General features: G+C 35.5%; 1 protein-coding gene across 8 annotated transcripts in view; it reads right to left on the bottom strand.

The window, feature by feature from the left end:
* TRPC1 (transient receptor potential cation channel subfamily C member 1) overlaps positions 1 to 24,288 on the bottom strand; it is an 83,616-nt gene that overhangs the window by 27,437 nt on the left and 31,891 nt on the right. For all 8 annotated transcript variants that reach the window (XM_003826514.7, XM_003826513.7, XM_055110588.3 and 5 more), the window contains one exon: positions 2,476 to 2,607. In XM_003826514.7, the coding sequence (XP_003826562.1) occupies positions 2,476 to 2,607 (132 nt within the window). The remainder of the gene's footprint in view (positions 1 to 2,475; positions 2,608 to 24,288) is intronic.

The following is a 24,288-nucleotide window of genomic DNA, read 5'->3' as shown; positions in this document are numbered from 1 at the left end:
GAATCTTGGGTTTGAACTGCTTATTAAAGGCAGGCCTAAACTAATTTGTGAGAAATGAAGAAGTTTTAGTATATAATTCTTTTAAAAAATATCAATTACGGCTGGGTGCGGTGGCTCATGCCTGTAATGCCAGCACTTTGGGAGGCCAAGGCGTGTGATCACCTGAGGTCAGGAGTTCAAGACCAGCCTGGCCAACATGGCAAAACCCTGTCTCTACTAAAAAATACAAAAATTAGTCAGGCATGGTGGCAGGTGCCTGTAATCCCAGCTACTCAGGAGGCTGAGGCAGGGAGAATTGCTTGAACCCAGGAGGGGAGGTTGCAGTGAGCCGAAATGGTGCCACTGCCCTCCAGCCTGGGTCTCCAAAAAAAAAAAAAAATCAATTACATTAACTTTATGTCTAAGCTTAATCATAACTTAAGAATGAAGTCAGAAATAAATAATTATGAGTCATAGTCTTGAGGTTGGGCTTCAGAAAATAATGTTTTTATTCAGTTTTTTCCCAAACTGAAAGGAAGGGGAAACAGGAAGATTTCCCACTGGTTAGTCTTTCTATATAATGGGGCTTTCCAGGAACTGGCTATATAAAAATCATAACTTAAGAATAAAAACTTCTTTGCCTTAATTTCTCTCATCATTCTTTATACATTCTATGTAGTCAAAACTCCTGAAAATAAGTAATTGGATTTATTTAACAAATGCGGCACTCCCTGCTTCTTGATTTAGGAATCTAACTGCAGACTGGAATGTTTATCAGAAGTATATATTATTACAAAAATATTCCATCTTTGGATAAACATTTGATGGACTACGAGATTCAAAGGTGAAATTTATACATCTTATTAATCTAATTCATTTCTAATAGATTACTGAAGACAAATAAGTGGCTGTATAGTTTAGATGGAAATATAGAAAACCAGAAGCAAGGAGTCATATATTCTAGTTATAACTTTGCTCCTACTTTTAGTTTTAACTCTATTCCTAATTAGATGCTACTATTAGTAAAAATCTAGCCTTTATAAATCTCCTCCCCTGTCTATAAAACACTGGATTGAAGTAAATGGGTTTCTATGATCGCTTCCAAATCTAACTTTATTATTTTATGATTATATAATCATAGCAGTTTCTTCAAATCCTGTTTGAAAGGAGTTGAGTAAGTTTTATTTTATATAACTCAGACTCAAATTATGAGGTTACAATAGGAAGTCTTTCATATTTAAACAGAATAATTTAACAGCCTCATGTGCTAATAAAGTTAAAAGTAGCAACAAGTTACATTTGAACCATGTTTTGTGTGTTCATCAAAGTAAAGTACATACTTTATGTCATATCAAGTTTAAACAAAATTTAAATTATCCAAGTTACAAGACAGTAGTTCCAAACTTGAAAACATAAACAGGTCTTTTTTCAGTTTCTGGAACTCAGGTCTATGAAGAACACATTAAGTACTGCTGTTAAAGCTAAAGAAAACTCCAAGTTTCTTACTGCCCTTCCAGGAAGTAGAAGTTTGAACTTTCCCAATTTTGTCAAGTCACTGAAAGAGTGTCACACAAGACATGGGGCTCTAATAGCAGCTGTATAGGAAAGAAAAGGTAGGAATAGTTATAGATCCCCAGTAGAAACCTTGCAACAGGGGCTAGTAAAAAATCATAATCAATTCCTCCTTCTTTAGAGGGCAACAGGGATACTTTTCCATAAAGGAAAATCTCAACGCTTTCTCTCAACTCTACTATTAATAAAAGTAGTTTTCTAAGGATTTTTTTAAAACAATATTTAAATTAGTAGTTTCATAGGCTGCTATTACAAAGTCTTTTTTTTTTCAACTTACCCCGCTAAAGGAAAATAATAGGAGTGCTTCTTTGGTATGCCAAGTGCCAAAATTACATTTAATCTTCATTTCAGAAGAGAACTCAGACTGGGTGTTCATCCCTCTTAATTAGTTGTATTTTATTTTTATGTTTACATGTATTACATATATTATTTCTCTTACCAGAAAATCTGAGCAAATAGTGAAAAGGGACTATGTCTGTGTGTGGAATGTCCTTGACATACAGAAAGCATTCCATATGCTTTTGAAAGATCTGAAGGATCATTACTCAAGGATGATTATAGAGTCAGAGAATGAGGAGATATGTGTGAGAGAGAGAGCAACTATGAATAAATTTGCTCCTGCTTTAGGCTATAATCCTACTGTATTTCATACTGCTCTACAATGCCTTTGGTTAGGTTGAAAAGTGGGGAAGAGATTAAAGGTGTTTATAGGGTGGCAGAGGGCAGATGGGGAAGGAATGACTTAAGTAGCACCAGGGTCTGTTCCTTTGAGGGAGAGCAGGGGTCTGTTGCCAAGTAAGTGGCAACAAGGTGTAGTGTTCTTGGATCAAATGTAAATATATACAAATTATAATTTGGGTAATGAAGAAACTGAGGTTGAAGATTCAAAACAAAATACATTATATAATTTGCATTCATTCCCACCTGAATTCCACCTCCACAAGACTTAGTTCTTTTAAATCAGCACTAAGTTCAAATGCTCTCAGAATTGGATCCTCCTCTGTTAACATTATTAGAGCTGGACTGGCCAAACATCGATATATATCAAGACGAAACCTGTGATAAAATTGGATTCCATAATGTAAAATAAACTTATAAACATATAATTAGTATTTTAATCTATAATTTTCATAAATGTATACTTAAAATATTATAAAATTAAAAGAAAAACTACAGATATATTTATTACAAGATAACCTCCATAAAAAGACTTAAAACAAATATTTTGAGATATAAATATTGAAAAACCTTGCTATCTATTGCTTTTTAGAAAATTTTTTTACTGTCTCTTTTCATAGATTCAAAATGCCTTTGGTATAATATAAAGATTTTTGTTTAATCCAGTTTAATTAAATTCATATTTCTGGACCAACTTTTTTTTAACTTAAAAGACAGGGTCTCGCTCTGTCACCCAGGCCAGAGTGCAGTGGAGTGATCACAGCTTGCCTTAGTCTCGAACACCTGGGCCAAGGGATCCTCCCACTTCAGCCTTGTGATTACAGGTGCATGCCACTACACCAGGCTAATTTTTAAAATTTTTATAGAGACAGGATCATGCTATGTGGCCCAGCTAGTCCCAAGCTCCTGGCCTCAAGTTATCCTCCCATCTTGGCCTCCCAAAGTGCTGGGATTACAGGTGTGAGCCACTGTGCCTGGTTTGAACCCAACATAATTTTAAATAAAATATGCTAATAACACAAATTTTTAATATGATTTGGATTTGATGACTAATAAATCTTTTCTTTCTCTCTCAGTAATAAAAATAATTTTTTTTCTTTTTTTTTTTGAGATGGAGTCTCACTCTGTCACCAGACCGGAGTGCAATGGCACGATCTCGGCTCACCGCCAACCTCCAGCTCCCTGGTTCAAGTGATTCTCCTGCCTCAGCCTCCCAAGTAGCTGGGATTACAGGCATGTGCCACCACGCCTGGCTAATTTTTGCATTTTTAGTAGAGACGGGGTTTCACCATGTTGGCCAGGATCGTCTCGATCTCCTGACCTTGTGATCCAGCCACCTCGGCCTCCCAAAGTGCTGGGATTACAGGCGTGAGCCACCGCGCCCAGACCATAAAAATATTTTAATATGCTCAATATATATAATACATTGTTCATTCATTCAGGTTATGAGTTTGAAAGATGTTTCAAATCTTAAGAGTGAAATCATTTACTTATGCACAGTCTGTAATGTAAAAAAGTACTCCCTTTGCCATCTATAAATTAATATTCAAATTTCCATACCTAAATAGAAAACAAACCAGAAAAATTTTGCTATAGTTCATTTATTAATATAATTCTTAATTTATAAATTTAGTAGATATTATATTTTTCTTTTAATATAAATTTAAATACATGCTTATTATAAAACATAAGGTAAGCAATTTGGAAACATGATACTCCCTCATCCTTGTCCTCCCATCACCTCCCAACTGCAATCCTCAAAACTCGTCATTTTACAGAGAATTGTGCATGTCCTCCCTGATATTTTCTACTCACACACGAACATAATCAGACATAATAAAGGAACAGCTTGCTTTTTAAAAAGTGTAACATATCATGAATCTCTTTCTGTGTTACCATATACAGATTCATCTCATACAACTGGACGGAGGTCTATAAGCTCTCCATTAATGAACATTTAGGTGGCTTCTAAATTTTTTCTGCTATAAAAAATGCAGCAATGAATATTCTTCAGTTTGCATATCTTTTGTGTACTTTCAATTTCTAGGGAATATGGCATTTGTATTTTAAATTCTGATAGATGTTTCCAAAGCAATAATAACAAGGAGAGCTCATTTTCTCCAACAGCTTCATTAATACTGGGTATTACTATTTCAATCTAACAGAAAATAGAATTTTATAGGTGGTTTAAAATGAATTTCTTTAGATGCCTGAGCATCTTTTCATGTTTAATATTCATTTATACTTCTTCCTCTGTAACTTGCCTGTTCATATTCTTTGGCCCATTTTTTGTAATGATTATTTATCCTGCTTTTAGTCAATTTGTAAGATCTCTACATATCAAAGAAATTAGCCTACTGTCCAATCAAAAGTGATTCAAATACTTTTCTTTTTTGAGACACTCTCATTCAGTTAACCAGGCTGGAGTGCAGCAGCGCAACTTTTGCTCACTGCAGCCTCCGCCTCCTGGGTTCAAGCAATGCTCCTGCCTCAGCCTCCTAAGTAGCTGGGATTACGGGTGCGTGCCACCACACCTGGCTAATTTTTGTATTTTTAGTAGAGACGGGGTTTTGCCATATTGCCCAGGCTGGTCTTGAACTCCTAGGCTCAAGTGATCCACCCACCTCGGCCTCCCAAAGTGCTGGGATTACAGGCGACTTAAATACTTTTAATCCAGTTTGTTGTTTATCTTTCTACTTTGTTGTAATGAATTTTTTTATATGGAAATTCCAAATCTTCATTTAAACAAGTTTATTGATATAGTCCTTATTTAGCTTATAGGTTTAATGTCTTACTTAGATACAAAAGTAATCCCATATAATGCATTTTTAAGAAAACAATATTTATGAAATTCAGTTATGATCTAGTTATTTAATTAATAAGTATATTAAGGATTTCTGAAGACGTATTTACCTATACTATACTGTCAAAAAACTGAGAAAAAAAAATATGTAATTGTGCAACTTATCCATTTCCAACAATGTCTACATTAATTAATTTTATCACACTGTTTCGAAAATAGGCTTTTGTATTAACCTACTTTATCATGTCTCAAGATATAGTAAGGATTAATCACAAAATGCACAGCAAGAGTAACTTCCAATAATGGTGGAATGAAAAGATTGGTAACCATTTGTATTAGACTTATAATGAAGCACCATTGTGTGGAAAGCATTTGATATAATCTGACGAATAATGAAGCCACTTCTTTCATAAGATCTATCAATTTTGGTACTCAAAACACCATTAAAATAATAACAGTATGAAGAGGTCAGTAATTCCCCTCCACAAAAAAAAAATACATAAAACTGAACAAAATTATCCAAAAAGACCAACCATTTCAGGCCACTGGAAACTGTTTATTGAGAATTGTTGATTGTTGAAAAACTGCCAGTGCTTCAGGCAGGAATAGCCTTGCCTAGAACTGCCTCCATCACCCCTGCCCCCAGTTCAGCCAATGAGGTTTGTAGTTTTGCTATCCTGTAGCTGGTATACTTGTAGTTTTATGCCAGGGTGCCAAAATCAATTCAATGAGAGGCAAAAGCCTATAGCTCTACTGGCTGAAAGTAATGGACTTGGTGGACATGGATAGAGAAAACTTGCAGTTTTGCAAGACTGAGGTTGCAAACCAAGTTGAGGCAAGCAGTGGACCAACCAGAAACTTAACAGGGAGAGCTTGGAAATAAGAAAGCCATAAATGGATTCACATAAGTTCTCCACAAATTCCTGGCTGACTAGAAAATTACATATGTGTGGGGAACATCAGAGAGTTGGTAAAAAGAAAAGACCAAGGAAAAATTAATAAATGCCCACAACTTCAAATGCATTCCCCAACTAACCCACAGATTGATTAGCAGATAGTACAAACTTTATGGGCTGAAGGTGCATTAGCAGAACCTCAGCCCAAATCTTTGGCTGACATATGTAGACACTAAAAAGAGTCCTTAGGAATCAAACCTAAACAATGAAAATGAGACTAAAACACAAACAAAGCACAGACATCAATAAATGTACAACACAAGGAGACAAATTGTGTAGGCTAGGCAAGTAATGTAAAAAATATAAAAAACAACAAAACAGGAAAAAAGTATGCAGAGTTGCTATAATACATACAAAACTGTCCAGTTTTCAAACAAACAAATACTAGATGTTCAAGGAAAAGGTGCCTCCCTGAGGAGCAACATTAGAGGTTTACCACTATGGGGGAGAGGGGGGCGGGGATAGACTTCATTAAAATAATCCAATCCATCACTAAAAAACTAAACAAGTAAATAACAATAACAAGCCCCAGGAAAGAGGGTGGGTGGGGACTAGCACATAGAGTTTGCTACCATATTATCTAGAATGCCCAGTTTCCAACCAAAAAATTAAGGGACATGCAAAGAAATGGGAAAAGTATGACCCATACCCCCCAAAGGAAAAAAAAAAAAAAAACTGCCTGCAGAGTGACCAGATGTCAGGATGCTGGGATACAGGCATGAGCCACTGCATCCGGCCTGTATTCCTTTTCATTATTTCTCCCTTTATGGATATTCTCTATTTGACATGACATTGTCCTCTTACCCTGCTTTACTTCCGCAATCATGCTGTCCTTTTAGTACTGTGAGCATATTTATAATGGCTAGTTTGAAATCTTTTTCTCTTAAATCTGACATCTGGTTATTCTGCACACAGATTTTTTTTCCTGGGGCAGGAGAATTGCTTGATCCCAGGAGGTGAAAGTTGCAGTGAGCTGAGATTGCGCCACTGCACTCCAGCATGGGCAACACAGCGAGACTCCATCTTAAAAAAAAAAAGACTATAATGGAAATTATGGAATTAAAAAGTACAATGACTGAAATTAGAAATTCACTAGAGAGGCTTGCTATGGGTTGAATTGTATCCCTCCAAATTTCATATGCTGAAGTTCTGTCTACCAGTACATCAAAATATAACTTTATTTGGAGATGGAGTCTTTAAAAAGGAAATTAAGGTACAATGAAAACCTCAAGGTAGGTCTAAATCTAATATGACTAGTGTCTTTATAAAAGAGGGAAATGTGGAGACAGGCACGCAAACAGGGAGAATGTCATGTGAACATGAAGATGGCCAACTACAACAAAGGAGAGAGGCCTAGAACAGATCCTTCCTTCACAACCCTCATAAGAAGTCAACCTTGCCAATATCTTCATTTCTGACTTCTAGGTTCCCAAACTTAAAACAAAACAAAACAAAATTTGGGTTTTTTTTTGAGATGGAGTCTCACTCTGTCACCCAGGCTGGAGTACAGTGGCACGATCTCAGCTCACTGCAGCCTCCGCCTCCTGGGTTCAAGCAATTCTCCTGCCTCAGCCTCTTGAGTAGCTGGGACTACAGGTGTGCGCCACCATGCCTGGCTAATTTTTTTGTATTTTTAGTTTCACCATATTGGCCAGGCTGGTCTTGAACTCCTGATCTCAGGTGATTCACCCGCCTTAGCCTCTTGAAGTGCTGGGATTACAAGAGTGAGCCACGGCGCCCAGCCACAAAATTTGTTTTTTAAGCTACTTTGTGGTACCTCATTACGGGAGCCCCAGAAAACTAATACAGGGCTCAACAGTAGCTGTGAAATGGCAGAAGAAAGAATTAGCAAACTTGAAGATATATCAATACAGATTATGCAAGCTGAAGAACAAAGAGAAGAAATAATTAAGAAAAATGAACAGAGCCTAAGAGAGATGCGGAACACCATTAAGCATACCAACATACTCATAATGGAAGTACTGTAAGAAGAAAAGAAAAAGGAAAAGAAAAATATTCAAAGAAATAATAGCTAACAACTTCCCAAATTTCTTGAAAAACAACCAACACATCCAGGAAGCTAAAAAAACTCCAAGTAGGATAAATGCAAAGAGACCCACAAACAGAAACATCATAGTAAAAATGCTGAAAGTCAAAGACAAAATCTTGGAAGCAACAAGAGAAAAATATCAGGTCACTTACAAGGGAACCCAAATAATATTAACAGCTGACTTCTCAGTAGAAACAGATGCCAGAAGGCAGTGAGAGAACATACTCAAAGTACTCAAAGAAATTTAAAAATTGTTAATCATAAATCCTAAATCCAGCAAAGTGAATGTTCAAAAATAAAGGAAAAATAAAAACTTCACTAGATAAACAAAAACTCACAAAATATATTGCTACCAGAACTGCCTTACAATAAATATAAAAGCAAGTTAATCAGGCTGAAAGCAAGTGATTTAAAAAGCAATTATATAGAATAATATTTATAGAACAGAAAGTAATGTTTGGCCTATAACATAGAAATGTAATATATTTCTATTTACATTTGGTGTAAATATTTTCCAATAACAGCATATAGTAGGTAGGTGGGGCCAAAGTTGTAATGAGTTAAGGAAATGCCTAGAGATGGTAAAGTAATAATTATAACAATATTTTCTTGGGTTAGTAATATTAATAGATAGAATAGGTATAACAAAAATATCATTACGAGAAAGGAAATACAGATGTATAGGAGTAACATTTTCATATGTTATTGGTATTAAGCTGGTATAAATCTCAAGCTGCTGGGCACAGTGGCTCACGCCTGTAATCCTAGCACTTTGGAAGGCTGCCGGGGGAACTGCTTGAGTCCAGGAGTTCGAGACCAGCCTGGGCAACATGGCAAAACCCCATCTCTACCAAACAAACAAACAAAAAATCTGACACTGACTTTGACAAGTTACAATGTATATGACAAGTCCTAGAGAAACCAGTCAAAAAAAGAACTCAAAAAATTCAGTGAAAAAATCATTAATAAAAATGCTACATGATATAGTTTGGAATTTGTTCCCTCCAAACCTCATGTTGAAATTTGATCCTCAATGTTGGAGGTGGGGCCTTGTTGGAGATGTTTGGGTCATGGAGGTGGATCCCTCATGATCAGCTTGGTGCCATCCTTGCAGTAATAAGTGAGTTCTTGCTGTATTCATTCCCACAATATCTGATTTTTAAAAAGAACCTGGCACCACCTTCTCTCTCTCTTGCTCTTTTTCCCTTACTATGTGACATCCTTGCTCTCCCTTAGCCTTCTGCCATGATTGGAGGCTTCCTAAGGTCCTTAACAGAAGCAGATGCTGGCACTATGCTTCTTGTACAACCTGCAGAACAATAAGCCAAATAAACCTCTTTTCTTTATAAACTATGTAGCCTCAGGTATTCTTTTATAACAATGCAAACAGTCTTATAAATCATATTAGAAAATATACTCAATGCAAAAGACAGCACTAATGAAGAAACAGAGAAACAAAAAAGACATGAAACACATAAGAAACAAAAAGCAGACACAGAAAACAACAAGTAAAATGGAAGGCATAAATCCAACTATCAATAACATTAAATGTGAACAGCTTAATCCAATCAAAAGGCAGCAGCTGTCAGACTAGATTTTTTAAAAATTCAATTATATGTTGTCTACAGAAGACAGACTTTAGATTGAAGGACACAAATAGATTAAAATTAAAAGCTGGAAAAAGATGTATACTGCAAACAGCAACAACAGGAAAATTTTAGTGGCTATGGTAATATCAGACTTTAAAAAGTTACTAGAGATAAAGAGGGATACCTTCTAAGAATAACAGGGTCAATCCATCAGGAAGATATAACATGTATATGGCTGGGCACAGTGGCTCACACCTGTATTCCTAGCAATTTGGGAGGCTGAGGCGGGCGGATTACTTGAGGTCAGGAGTTCAAGACCAGCCTGGCCAACATAGTGAAACCCCATCTCTACTAAAAAGACAAAAATTAGCCAGACGTGGTGGTGCATGCCTGTAGTCCCAGTAACTCAGGAGGCTGAGGCAAAAGAATTACTTGAACCCAGGAGGCAGAGGTTACAGTAGCCAAGATTGCACCACTGCATTCCAGCCTGGGTGACAGAGTGAGACTCTGTCTCAAAAAAAAAAAAAAAAAGGAACATACAAACATCTATAAATATATATACAACTAACAACAGAGCACCAAAATACATGAAGAAAAAACAGACAAATGGAGAAACAGATAATGAACAACAACAGTTGAAGACTTTAATATCCTACCTTCAATAATGGAGAGAACAATGAGGCAAAAGATCAACAAGGAAATAGAAGACTTAAACAACATTATAAATGAACTAGACGTAACAGACATCTACAGAACACTCTATCAAACAAAGGCAGATTATATACTCTTCTCAAGTCTACATAAAACATTCTCCAGATTAGACCATATGCTATGCCATAAGGGAAAAAAAGTCAATAAATTTAAAAGGACAGAAATAACACGAAGTATGTTCTCCAACCACAATGGAATAAATTAGAAATCAATAACAAGAAAGTTATTTAAAAAACCCACAAATATGTGGAAATTAACAACACACTCTTAAATAATTGATGGGTTTAATAAATCAGCAGGAAAATAAAAAACTGAGATGAAAGAAAATGAAGACGCAACATATAACAAATTATGGGGTTCAGCTAAAGCAGTGCTTAGAGGAAAACTTATAGATATAAATACCTATATTAAGAAAGAAGAGGCCAGGCACAGTGGCTCATGGCTATAATCCCAATGCTTTTGGAGGCTGAGGTGGGAAGACTGCTTGAGGCCAGTAGTTCAAGACCAGCCTGCGCAACACTGAAAGACCCCATTTCAAAAATGAAAATGTTTTAAAAATAGAAAGATCTCAAATCAGTAACATGATCTTCTACCTTAAAACAGTGACAAAAAAGAGCAAAGGGTATGAGTGTTCTTTATAAGGTGATAAAAATGTTTTAAAATTGACTGTGGTGATCATTTACATACCTATAGATATATGAAAAGCCAACAAATTATATATTTTAAATGGGTGAATTATATGGTATGTGAATTCTATCTCACTAAAGTTCAAAAAGTGAAGGTGAAATAAAAATTTTCCCAGATAAATACTAACAGAATTTTCAGATAGTAGACTTGCCATACTGAGAATGCTAAAGCTGAAAGGAAACGGTAACTGGAATCCACAAGAAAAAATGAAGAGGCACAGAAATAGTAATTATGTGGATAAATATAAAAGACTATATATGAATATTTTTTCTTGCATTTCTAAGAATGTAAGATTGTTTAAAGGAATAATTATAATACTGCATTATTGTGTTTATAACATATTTAGATGTAATATATGTGAAAATAATAGCACAAAGAAAATGGGAAAGCAAAGTTGTTACATTTTAAGTCGATATCAACTTGAAATAGATTGTAATACACTAAAGATAAATACTATTATCTCTAAAAGAAAAAATTCTTAAATAGTTAAAAAAACACAGAGGAAATAGAAAGGTATACTTTTTTAACACAAAGAAAACAGCAAAGGAGGAACAGAGGAACAACAACAAAAAGACATGAGAAATACAGAAAGCAAATGGCAAAATAAAAAACATAAATCTGTCATACCAAAAATTACATTACATGTGAGTGAACTAAACACTTCAATCAAAAGGCAAAAACTGTCAAAGTAGATAAAAAGCAAGATCCAATAGCACACTGTCCAAAAAAGACTATTTAAATTAAGAAAAACAAACATATTGAAAATAAAGGGTTGGAAAAAGTGCCATGTAATCAGTAACCATGAGAGAGGTAGAATGGATAAACTAATAGCAGAAGGAATATATAGCAATTATAAATGTATATGCACCTAACAACAGAGCCTGAAAATATACAAAGCAAAAACTGACACAGAAAAAGATAATGGAGCAATTGTTAGAAATCTTAATACTCTCTTGCCAGAAATTGATAGAAAACCAGTAGCGATATGTAATATTTAAACAACACTATGAAACAATATGACCAAACTGAAATTTATAGAACATTTCCCTAAAACAGCAGAATGTATATTATTTCAAGAGTACATAGAACATTTCCATTTTAGACCCTATGCTGAGCCATGGACCCTCTTAATACATTAAAAAGGCATAAAATCATACAAAGTACATTCTCCAAATTAAGCAATGGCTTCTTAGCTATGACACCAATATGCAAATGACCAAAAGAAGAAAAAAGAAGATCAAATGGACTCCATCAAAATTTTAAACTTTTATTCTTCAAAGGATACCATCAGAAAAGTTAAAAAAAAAACATACACACACAATTCATCAATAAAAAATCAGATAACCAATTAAAAACTAAGAAAACAATTTCAACAGACATATATCTAATAAAGATATGCAGATATCCATTAAGCAAAAGATGTCATTCATATGAAATATCCAGAACAGGTACATCTGTAGGGACAGAAAGTAGATTTAGTAGTTGCCACCAGCTGGGAGAGTGACTGCTAATGAATATAGGGTTTCTTTTTGAAGTGATGCACAACTTTGTGAATATCCTAAGAGCTGAAATGTACACTTATGATATATAAATGATATGATATATAAAGATATATAATTTATTTATATATAAAGATATCTTAACAAAGATATCATTAAAAATAAAGTATAATCTCTAACCACAACAGAATTAAAGTAGAAATCACCAAAAAAAGGAAATCTAGGAAACTCCCTGATATGTGAAAGTAAAACAGCAAGTTTTAAAATACTCTGTGGATCATGAGAATGAGAAGGCAAACCACAGACTGGGAGAAAATATTTGCAAAAGACATACTGGACAAAGGACTGTTTAAATATTTTAAAAACTCAACCATAAGAAAGCAACTAATTTAAAAATGGGAAAGATCTAAACATCTTTTTAAGTTAGCTTTGAACTTTTAAAGTTAGCTATGAACAGTGAAAATAAAATTTAAGAAAATAATTCATGTACAATAGTATCAAAAAGTATAAAATACTTAGGAATAAACAGTAAAAATAAAGAAGCACAAGACCTGTACACTGGGGACTACAACATATTGCTGAGATAAATTAAATGAAACCTATTAAATGGAGAGATATACCATGTTCGATGGTTGGATAATTCAATATTTTTAAGATGGCATTTCTGCCTAAATGATTCAACACAATCTCTCTCAAAAATCTAAGCAGATGTTTTTGTAAAAATTGACAACTGATTTCAAACTTTATTTGGAAATTTAAAGGACATACAATATATGAAATTTTCAAGAAAAAGATTTTAAAATGGAGGACTTACTGTGTGTATTAGAGTTCTCTAGAGGGACAGAACTAATGTAATAGATATATATAAAGGAGAGTTTATTAAGTATTACCTCACATGATTACAAGGTCCCTCAATAGGCCGTCTGCAGGCTGAGGAGCAAGGAGAGCTAGTCTGAGTTCCGAAACTGAAGAACTTGGAGTCCAGTGTTTGAGGGCATCCAGCATGGGGGAAAATGTAGGCTGGGGCCAGGCATGGTAGCTCACACCTGTAATCCCAGCACTTTGGGAGGCCGAGGTGGGTGAATCACCTGAGATCAGGAGTTTGAGACCAGCCTGGCCATACTAAAAATACAAAAATTAGCCAGGCATGGTGGTACATGCCTGTAGTCCTATCTACCCAGGAGGATGAGGCAGGAAGATGGCTTGAACCCAGGATGTGGAAGTTGCAGTGAGCTGAGATCGCAACACTACATTCCAGTCTGGGTGACACAGTGAGACTCCATCTCAAAAAAAAAGAAAAAAAAAAAAAAAGATGTAGGCTGGGAGGCTAGGCCAGTCTCTTTTCACATTTTTCTGCCTGCTTATATTCTAGCCACACTGGCAGCTTATTAGATTGTGCCCACCCAGATTAAGGGTGGGTCTGCCTTTCCCAGTCCACTGACTCAAATGTTAATCTCCTTTGGCAACACCCTCACAGACACACCCAGGATCAATACTTTGTAACCTTCAATCCAATCGAGTTGACATTCAGTATTAACCATCACATAGTAATTGATTTTAAAACTTACTATAAAGCGATAGTAATCAGTACAGAGTTATATTGATGTAAATATAGACACATAAGCGTTCCTTTTTCTCCATAACCTTGCCAGCATCTGTTTTTTTTTTTTTTACTTCTTAATAGACATTCTGACTGGTATGAGATGGTATCTCATTGTAGATTTGATTTGCATTTCCCTAATGATCAGTGATATTGAGCCTTTTTTTCATATGCTTCTTGGCCACATGTATGTCTTCTTTTGAAAAGTGTTCATGTCCTTTGCCCACTTTTTAATGGGGTTATTTAAGTTCTTTATAGGTTGTGGATATTAGGTCTTTGTCAGATGCATACTTTGCAGATATTTTCTCTCATTCTATAGATCATCTGTTTATTCCCTTTATAGTTTCTTTTGTTGTGTAGAAGCTCTTCAGTTTAATTAGGTCCCACTTGTCAATTTTTGTTTTTGTTGAAATTACTTTTGAGGACTTTAATCCACCTTGAGTTAATTTTTTTATATGGTGATAGGTAGGGGTCCAGTTTCATTCTTCTGCATCTGGATAGCCAGTTATTCCAAGACTATTTGTTGAACAGGAAGCCTTTTTCCTCATTGCTTATTTTTGTTTACTTTGTCAAAGATCACATGGTGGGGGTGCAGCTTTATTTCTGGATTCTCTATTCTGTTCCATCGGTCTATATGTCTGTTTTTGTGTTGTACCATGTTGTTTTGGTTACAGTAGCCTTGTGGTATAGTTTGAAGTCAGGTAATGTGATGACTCTGACTTTGTTCTTTTTGCTTAAGATTGCTTTAACTTTTCAGTTCTTTTTTGGTTCCATATGAATTTTAAAATAGTTTTTTCTAAGTCTTTGAAAAATGATGTTGGTAGTTTGACGAGAATAGCATTGAATCTGTACATTGCTTTGGGTAGTATGGCCATTTTAACACTATTAATTCTTCCTATCCATGAGCATGGACTGTTTCTCCATTTGTTTGTATTGTCTCTGATTTTCTTCAGTAATGTTTTGTAGTTCTCATTGTAGAGATTTTTTTTTACCTCCTGAGTTAGCTGTATTCTTACATATTTTATTCTTTTTGCAGCTATTGTAAATGGGACTGCATTCTTGATTTGGCCCTCAGCTTGAACAATGTTGATGTATAGAAATTCTGCTTGAAGATCAGCTGTTTGAAAATACACATTCAGCGGAGAAAAAAGACAAAAGAACAAAAAGGAACAAAGACTGCCTATAAGATATAAAAGAGTACCTCAAAAGACCAAATGTAAGAATTCCTGTGTTTAAGAGGGAGCAGAGCAAGAACAAGGGATAAATAACTTATTCAAAGAAATAACAACAGAAAACTTTCCAAAACTTGAGAAAGATATAAATATCCACGTACAGGAAGGTCTTAGACCACCAAACAGATTCAATCTATACAAGACATATAATAATCAAACTCACAAAGGTCAATGACAAAGAGAATACCCTAAAATCAGCTACAGAAAAGAAGCAAATAACATATAAAGATGCCCCAATTCATCTGGAAACAGACTTCTCAATGAAACCATGCAGGCAGAAGGGAGTGGAATGGCATTTTCAAAGTGCCCAAAGGGAAAAAAAAAGCCCTGCCATCCAAGTGTTTTGTATCCAGAAAAAATTGTTATTTAAATAAGAAGTAGAGATAAAGTCTTTCGCAGACAAATGAAAGCTGAGACAATTCATCATTACCAGACCCACCTTGCAAAAAATGCTAAATGGAGTTCTTCAATCTGGAAGAAAATACAAAATACCAGTGTGCAAAGAAAAAATGTTCAACGTATAAAAACCACTGGTAAAATTAAGTATACAGACAAACACAGAATAATCTATTACTGTATCTGTGGTGTACAATCCATTCATATCTCTAGTGTGAAGCCTCCAAGACAAGTTTATCAAAAACACTAATAACTATAGCAACCTGTTAAGAAATAGGTAATATAAAAATATGTCAGTTGACAACTAAAAGTGAAAATGTTGGGAGAAGAAGCTAAAGTGTAGAATTTTTTTTTGCCTTTGTTTCCATTCTTTTGTCTGTGATCTAAAATAAGTGTCATCTCTTTAAAATAATTTGTTTTATATATATATATATATATATATATATATATATATATATATATATATATATTTCTTTTTTTTGAGACGGAGTCTCGCTCTATTGCCCAGGCTGGACTGCAATAAATTGTTATATTTATAAGATGTTTTTTGCAAGAATCATGGTAATGATAGTATGAAACCTATAATATATTCACTAAAAATAAACATCAATAAATTAAAATATACTACCAGAGATAATCACTTAACTACAAAGGAAGACAATAAGAAACAAAAAAAGGAAAAGAGAATTCTCAAAACAAGGAGAAAACAAGCAATAAAATGGTTGCAGTAAGTCCATACTTATTTATAATCACACTGAATGTAAATGGTCTCAATTGTCCAATTAAGAAGCATAGTGTGGCTTAATGGATAAAGAAATAAGACCCAACTATATTCTGCCTTCAAGGAATCCATTTCACTTATAAAGATACACATAGACTGAGACTGAAAGATATTCCATGTAACTGAAAACTAAAAAAGATCAGGAGTATCTATACTTATATCAGATAAAATAGACTACAAATCAAAGACTAAAAAAAGACAAAGAGGGTCACTATATAATGATAAAGGTGGCAATTCAGCAAGAAGATATAACAATTATGAATATCTATGAACCCAACACTGGAGCCCCCAAGTATATAAAGTTAATGCTTGCTTTATATACATGAGGGCTCCAGTGTTAGTTCATAGATAAACTACAATACAATAATAGTAGGGGACTTTAACATGCCACTCTAGTAATAGACAAATCATCTAGACAGAAAATCAACAAAGAAAGAGTAAAATTAAACTACGCACTAGATCTAATAGGCCTAACTGACATTTATAGAACATTTCACCCTATTGCTACAGAATATACATTCTTTTCACCAGCACATGAAACATTTTCCAGAACAGACCATATCTTAGGCTACAAAACAAGTCTATAAACAAATTCAGAAAAATACAAATCACAAGTATCTTTTCTGACCATATGGAATAAAACTAGAAATCAATAATAAAAGGAATTTGGAAAATACACAGACACATGGAAATTAAGTAACATGCTCTTCAATCACCAATGGGTCAATGAAGAAATTAAGAAGAAAACTTAAAAATTTATTGAAACAAATGATCATGGGAATATAACATACCAAAATCTATGAGACAGAGCAAAAGTAGTACTGAGAGGGAAGGTTATAGCAATAAATTCCCATATTAGAAAAGTAGAAAGAGTTCAAATAATCTAATGATGCACCTTGAAGAACTAGAAAATCAAGAATAGGCTGGGCACGGTGGCTCATGCCTGTAATCCCAGCACTTTGGGAGGCCAAGATAGGAGGATCACTTGAGGTCAGGAGTTTGAGAGCAGTCTGGCCAACATGGTGAAACCCCATTTCTACTAAAAATACAAAAATTAGCCAGGCATGGTGGCGGACACCTGTAGTCCCAGCTACTCGGGAGGCTGAGGTGGGAGAATTGCTTCAACCTGGGAGGTGGAGGTTGCAGTGGCCGAGATCACGCCATTGCACTCCAGCCTGGGTGACAAAGCGAGACTCCGTCAAAAAAAAAAAAAAAAAAAAAAAAAAATCAAGAATAAACCAAACCCAAAATTAGCAGAAGAAGAGAAATAAAGATCGAAGCAGAAATAAATGAAATTGGAATTTAAAAAAATACAGAAGAGGCCAGGCACGGTGGCTCATAACTGTAATCCTAGCACTTTGGGAGGCCAAGGCAGGCAGATCACTTGAGTCCAAGAGTTCAAGACCAGCCTGGGCAACATGGTGAAACCCCATCTCTACAAAAAATGCAATAATTAGTCAGATGTGGTGGCACGTGCCTATAGTCCCAGCTACTTGAAGGGCTGAGGTGGGAGGATCACTTGAGCATAGGAGGTCAAGGCTGCGGTGAGCTGTGATCACGCCACTGTACTCCAGACTGGGTGACAGAGCGAGACCCTGTCTCAAAAAACCAAAAACAAAAACCACAGAAGATCAATGAAATGAAAAACTGATTTTTTGAAAAGATAAACAAAATCAACAAACCTTAGCTAGACTAAGAAAGAGAGATCCAAATAAAAAAATTAGAAATGAAAAAGGAGATATAACTGAAACCTTAGAAATACAAAGAATCATTAAATAATATTATAAACTACTATATGCAAAACTAATTGAAAAACCTAGAAAAAATGGTTAGATTCCTGGACACAGACAACCTACCATGATCGAGCCATGAAGAAATAGAAAACCTCAACAAACCAATAATAAGTAACAAGATCAAAGCCATAATAAAAAGTTTCCCATCAAAGAAGTGCCCAAGACCTGATGGATTCACTGCTGTATACTACCAAACATTTCAAGAAAACTAATACCAACCTTACTCAAACTATTCAAAAATACTGAAAAGGAGGGAATGCTTCCAAACTCATCCAAAGAGGCCAGCATTACCCTGATACCAAAACCATACAAGGAACCAACAAAAAAAGAAAACTACAGGCCAATACACTTTGATATACTGATATAATATGAACATAGATGCAAAAATCCAGCAAACTGAATTCAACAACACATTAAAAAGATCACTTGTCATGATCAAGTGGGATTCATCCCAGAGATGCAAGGATGATTCAACATATATGTATCAATAGACATGATACATCACATTAACAGAATCAAGAACAAAAACCATATGATTATTTCAATGGATGCCAGAAAAGCATTCCATAAAATTCAACATCCCTTTATAACAACAACAACAACCAAAAAAACCCTCATCAAAACAGGTATAGGAGGGACATACTTCAAAATAATAAAAGCCAACAGGGAAAAATTGAAGGCCTTTCCTCTAAAGACTGGAACAAGATGATGATGCCCACTTTCCCACTATTATTCAACATAATACTGGAAGTCCTGGCCACAGCAATTAAGCAAGACAAAGAGATAAAGAGTATCCAAATTGGAAAGGAAGAAGTCATATTAGCCTTGTTCTCAGATGACATGATCTTACATCAAAAAAACCCTAAATACTCCACCAAAAAACTATTAGAAGTGGTAAAAAAAAATTCAGTAAAGTTGCAGGATACAAAAATCAACATACAAATGTCAATAACATTTATATATGTCAAAGAACAATCTGAAAAAGAAATCAAAAAAGCAATCCCATTTACAATGGTTACAAAAAACAAAACAAAACAAAACAAACTAGGAATCAATCTAACCAAAGAAGTGAAAGATCTAGGCAAGGAAGACCATAAAACTCTGATGAAAAAAATAGAAGAGGTCACCAAAAAATGGAAAGGTATTCCATGCTCACGTACTGGAAGAATTAATGTTGTTAAAATGACAACACTACCCAAAGCAATTTTGAGATTCCATGCAATCCTTATCAAAATACCAACGACATTCTTCAGAGAAATAGAAAAAATAATACTAAACTTTATATGAAACCACAAAAGACTCCAAATAGCAAAGTAATCCTAAGCAAAAAGAACAAAGCTGGAAGCATCACATTACCTGACTTCAAAATACACTACACAGCTATAGTAACCCAAACAGCATGGTACTGGCATAAATATAGACACATAGACCAATGGAACATAATACAGACCCACATATAAGTCCATGCATTTATGACCAACTCATGTTTGACAAAGGTGCCAAGAACATATTTTGGGGGAAGGATAGTCTTTTTAATATATGCTGCTGGGAAAGCTGGATTAACTATGTGGAAGAATGAAATGAAACTAGACCCCAATCTCTCACAATACACAAAAATTAAATCAAAACTGATTAAAAACTTAAATATACGACCTCAAATTAAACATTGGGGAAACTCTTCAGGACACTGGTCTGGGCAAATTTTTTTGTGTGTGTAAGGCCTCAAAAGCACAGACAAGGCCGGGCACAGTGGCTCACGCCTGTAATCCCAACACTTTGGGAGGCCGAGGTGGGTGGATCATGAGGTCAGGAGATCGAGACCATCCTGGCTAACACAGCGAAACCCCATCTCTACTAAAAAAATACAAAAAAATTAGCCGGGCGTGGAGGCTGGGGCAGGAGAATGGCATGAACCCAGGAGGCGGAGCTTGCAGTGAGCCGAGATTGCGCCACTGCACTCCAGCCTGGGCAACAGAGCAAGACTCCCTTCCTTACACCTTATACAAAAATTAATTCAAGATGGATTTAAAGACTTAAATGTTAGAACTAAAACCATAAAAACCCTAGAAGAAAACCTAGGCAATACCATTCAGGACATAGGCATGGGCAGGGACTTCATGACTAAAACACCAAAAGCAACGGCAACAAAAGCCAAAATTGACAAATGGGATCTAATTAAACTAAAGAGCTTCTGCACAGCAAAAGAAACTACAACCTACAGAATGGGAAAAGTGAAAAGGCAACCTACAGAATGGGAGAAAATTTTTACAATCTACCCATCTGACAAAGGGCTAATATCCAGAATCTACAAAGAACTTAAACAAATTTACAAGAAAAAATCAAACAACCCCATCAAAAAGTGGGCAAAGGATATGAACAGACACTTCTCAAAAGAAGACATTTATGCACCCAACAGACACATGAAAAATTGCTAATCATGACTGGTCATCAGAGAAATGCAAATCAAAACCACAGTAAGATACCATCTCACACCAGTTAGAATGGCGATCATTAAAAAGTCAGGAAACAACAGATGCTGGAGAGGATGTAGAGAAATAGGAATACTTTTACACTGTTGGTGGGACTGTAAACTAGTTCAACCATTGTGAAAGACAGTGTGGTGATTTCTCAAGGATCTAGAACTAGAAATACCATTTGACCCAGCCATCCCATTACTGGGTATATACCCAAAGGATTATAAAACATGCTGCTATAAGGACACATGCACACTTATGTTTATTGTGGCATTATTCACAATAGCAAAGACTTGGAACCAACCCAGATGTCCATCAATAATAGACTGGATAAAGAAAATGTGGCACATATACACCATGGAATACTATGCAGCCATAAAAAATGATGAGTTCATGTCCTTTGTAGGGACATGGATGAAGCTGGAAACCATCATTCTGAGCAAACTATCGCAAGGACAGAAAACCAAACACTGCATGTTCTCACTCATTGGTGGGAATTGAACAATGAGAACACTTGGACACAAGGTGGGGAACATCACACACCAGGGCCTATTGTGGGGTGGGGGAGGGGGGAGGGATAGCATTAGAGATATACCTAATGTAAATGACAAGTTAACGGGTGCAGCACACCAACATGGCACATGTATACCTATGTAACAAACCTGCACGACATGCACATGTACCCTAGAACTTAAAGTATAATTGAAAAAAAAGAAAAAAAAAGTACAGACAACCAAAGCAAAAATAGACCATTGAGATTACAGTAAGCTAAAACACTTCCACAAAACAAACAAAAGAGCCAACTCATAGAATGGGAGACTATATTTGCAAACTATCCATCTGACAAGAGATTAATAACCAGAATATGTAAGGAGCTCAAACAACTCAAAAGCAAAAAACCAAAAATAAATAATCTGATTTTACAATGGGCAAAAGATCTGAATGGATATTTCTTAAAAGAAAACATACAAATGACCAACAAGTATATGAAAAAATGTTCAACATCACAAATCACCAGAGAAATGCAAATCAAAATCACAATGCAGTATCATCACACTCCAGTTAAAATAGTTTGTATCAGAATGGCACACAATAACAAATGCAAGCAAAGATGTGGACAAAGGGGAACTCTCACACACTATTGCTGGAAATGTAAATAATTATAGCCACTATGGAGAACAGTATGGAGGTTCTTCAAAAAACTAAAAATAGAACTACCATATGAGGGTGGTGGGGGTGTTAGGAGAAGGTGGGGATGGTTAATGAGTACAAAAAAAAATAGAAAGAATAAGACCTAGTGTTTGATAGCACAATAAGGTGACTATAGTCCATAATTTAACTGTACATTTATTATTGTACATTATAAAAGAGTATAATTGGATTGTTTGCAACACAAAGGATAAATGCTTGAGGGGATGGATACCCCATTTTCCATGACATGAGTATTACACTATTGCATGCCAGTATCAAAATATCCCATGTACCCAATAAATACATATATGTACTATGTACCCACAAAAAAATTTTTTTTTAATTATTATACTTTAAGTTCTGGGCTACATGTGCAGAACGTGCAGATTTGTTACATAGGTATACATGTGCCATGGTGGTTTGCTGCACCAATCAACCTGTCATCTAGGTTTTAAGCCCCGCATGCATTAGGTATTTGCCCTAATGCTATCCCTCCCCTTGCCCCCCATCCCCCAAGAGGCCCCGGTGTGTGATGTTCCCCTGTGTCCATGTGTTCTTATTGTTCAACTCCCACTTATGAGTGAGAACATGTGGTGTTTGGTTTTCTGTTCCTGTGTTAGTTTGCTGAGAATGATGGTTTCCAGCTTCATCCATGTCCCCACAAAGGACATGAATTCATGTATACATGCCTAGTATTCCAGGGTATATATGTGCCACATTTTCTTTATCCAGTCTATCACTGGTGGGCATTTGGGTTGGGTCCTAGTCTTTGCTATTGTGAATAGTGCCGCAATAAACATATGTGTGCATGTGTCTTTATAGAATGATTTATAATCCTTTGGGATTATTTTAAACATAATTTTTTTAAAAAAAAAGAACTACCATATGATCCAGCAATTCCACTATTAGATACATATATATATATCCAAAAGAAAGGAAATCAATATAGCCAAGAAACATCTGCATTCCCATGTTTATTGCAGCATTGTACACAATAGTCAAGATATGGACTCAACCTAAGTACCCATCAATGGATGAATGGATTTTAAAAACATGGTTTATATACATAATGGAATATTATTCAGCCACTGAAAAGAATGAAATCCTGTAATTTGCAGCAACATGGATGGAACCTGAGGCCATTATGCTAAGTGATATAAGCCAAGCACAGAAAGACAACTTTCACATGTATTTGGTAGCTAAAACAGTAGATCTCATGAAGATAGAGAGTAGACTGGTGGCTACCAGAGGCCAGGAAAGAATGGGATGTATGAAGGGGAAAGAAAATAATATTCATGTATTTATTACCACTGAACTGTACACTTAAAAATGGCAAAGATGGTAAATTATAGACATATATTTTACCTCAACAAGAAATAAAAAAAATTTTAAAACCACAGTAAGAAACCACTACACTTCTGCTAAAATGACTAAGAAAAAAGACCAGCAATATCAAGTTTCAATAAGTATGTGGCAGAATTAGAACCATCATACCAGGGCCTGGTGCAGTGGCTCATGCCTGTAGTCCCAGCACTTTGGGAGGCCGAGGCAGGCAGATCACGAGGTCAGGAGATCGAGACCATCCTGGCTAACACGGTGAAACCCCGTCTCTACTAAAAATACAAAAAATTAGCCGGGCGTGGTGGTGGGCGCCTGTAGTCCCAGCTGCTCAGGAGGCTGAGGTAGCAGAATGGCGTGAACCCGGGAGGCGGAGCTTGCAGTGAGCTGAAATCGCGCCACTGCACTCCAGCCTGGGCAACAGAGCGAGACTCTGTCTCAAAAAAAAAAAAAAAAAAAAAAAAAAAAGAACCATCATACCTTACCAGTAAAAATGTTAAACTGTTTCCAACCACTTTGGAGAACAGTTTGACAACTACTTAAAAAGTTAACACACCCAGAAATTCCATTCCTAGGTGTCTACCCAACAAAAATAAAAACATGTCCGCACAAAGACTTGTAAGTGATTGTTCACTGCCAAAAACTGGAAACAACTCAAATGTTGAGCAGCTAGTGAACAGATAAATAAAAGGTGGTACTATAACCATACAATGGAATACTGCTCAACAATTTTTAAAATGAATTACTGACATATGAAACAATATGGATGGACCTCAAAAATATTATGGTAAGTAAAAGAAAGCCAGAGACATAAGTCAAGATATTTTATGATTCCATTTATATGAAATTTCTAGTAAAGAAAAGACTACAAAAATAGAAAAACTGGTGGTTGCATGGAGCTGGGGATGGAAACAAGGATTGACCATGAATGAACAGGCAAGAGAGAACTTTTTCCAATG

The sequence above is a fragment of the Pan paniscus genome, chromosome 2, assembly GCF_029289425.2.
Source record: "Pan paniscus chromosome 2, NHGRI_mPanPan1-v2.0_pri, whole genome shotgun sequence".
In the NCBI taxonomy this organism is placed as follows: Eukaryota; Metazoa; Chordata; class Mammalia; order Primates; family Hominidae; genus Pan; species Pan paniscus.
The sequence above is the reverse complement of the archived record's forward strand: the minus strand, read 5'-3'. Positions and strand labels throughout refer to the sequence as shown.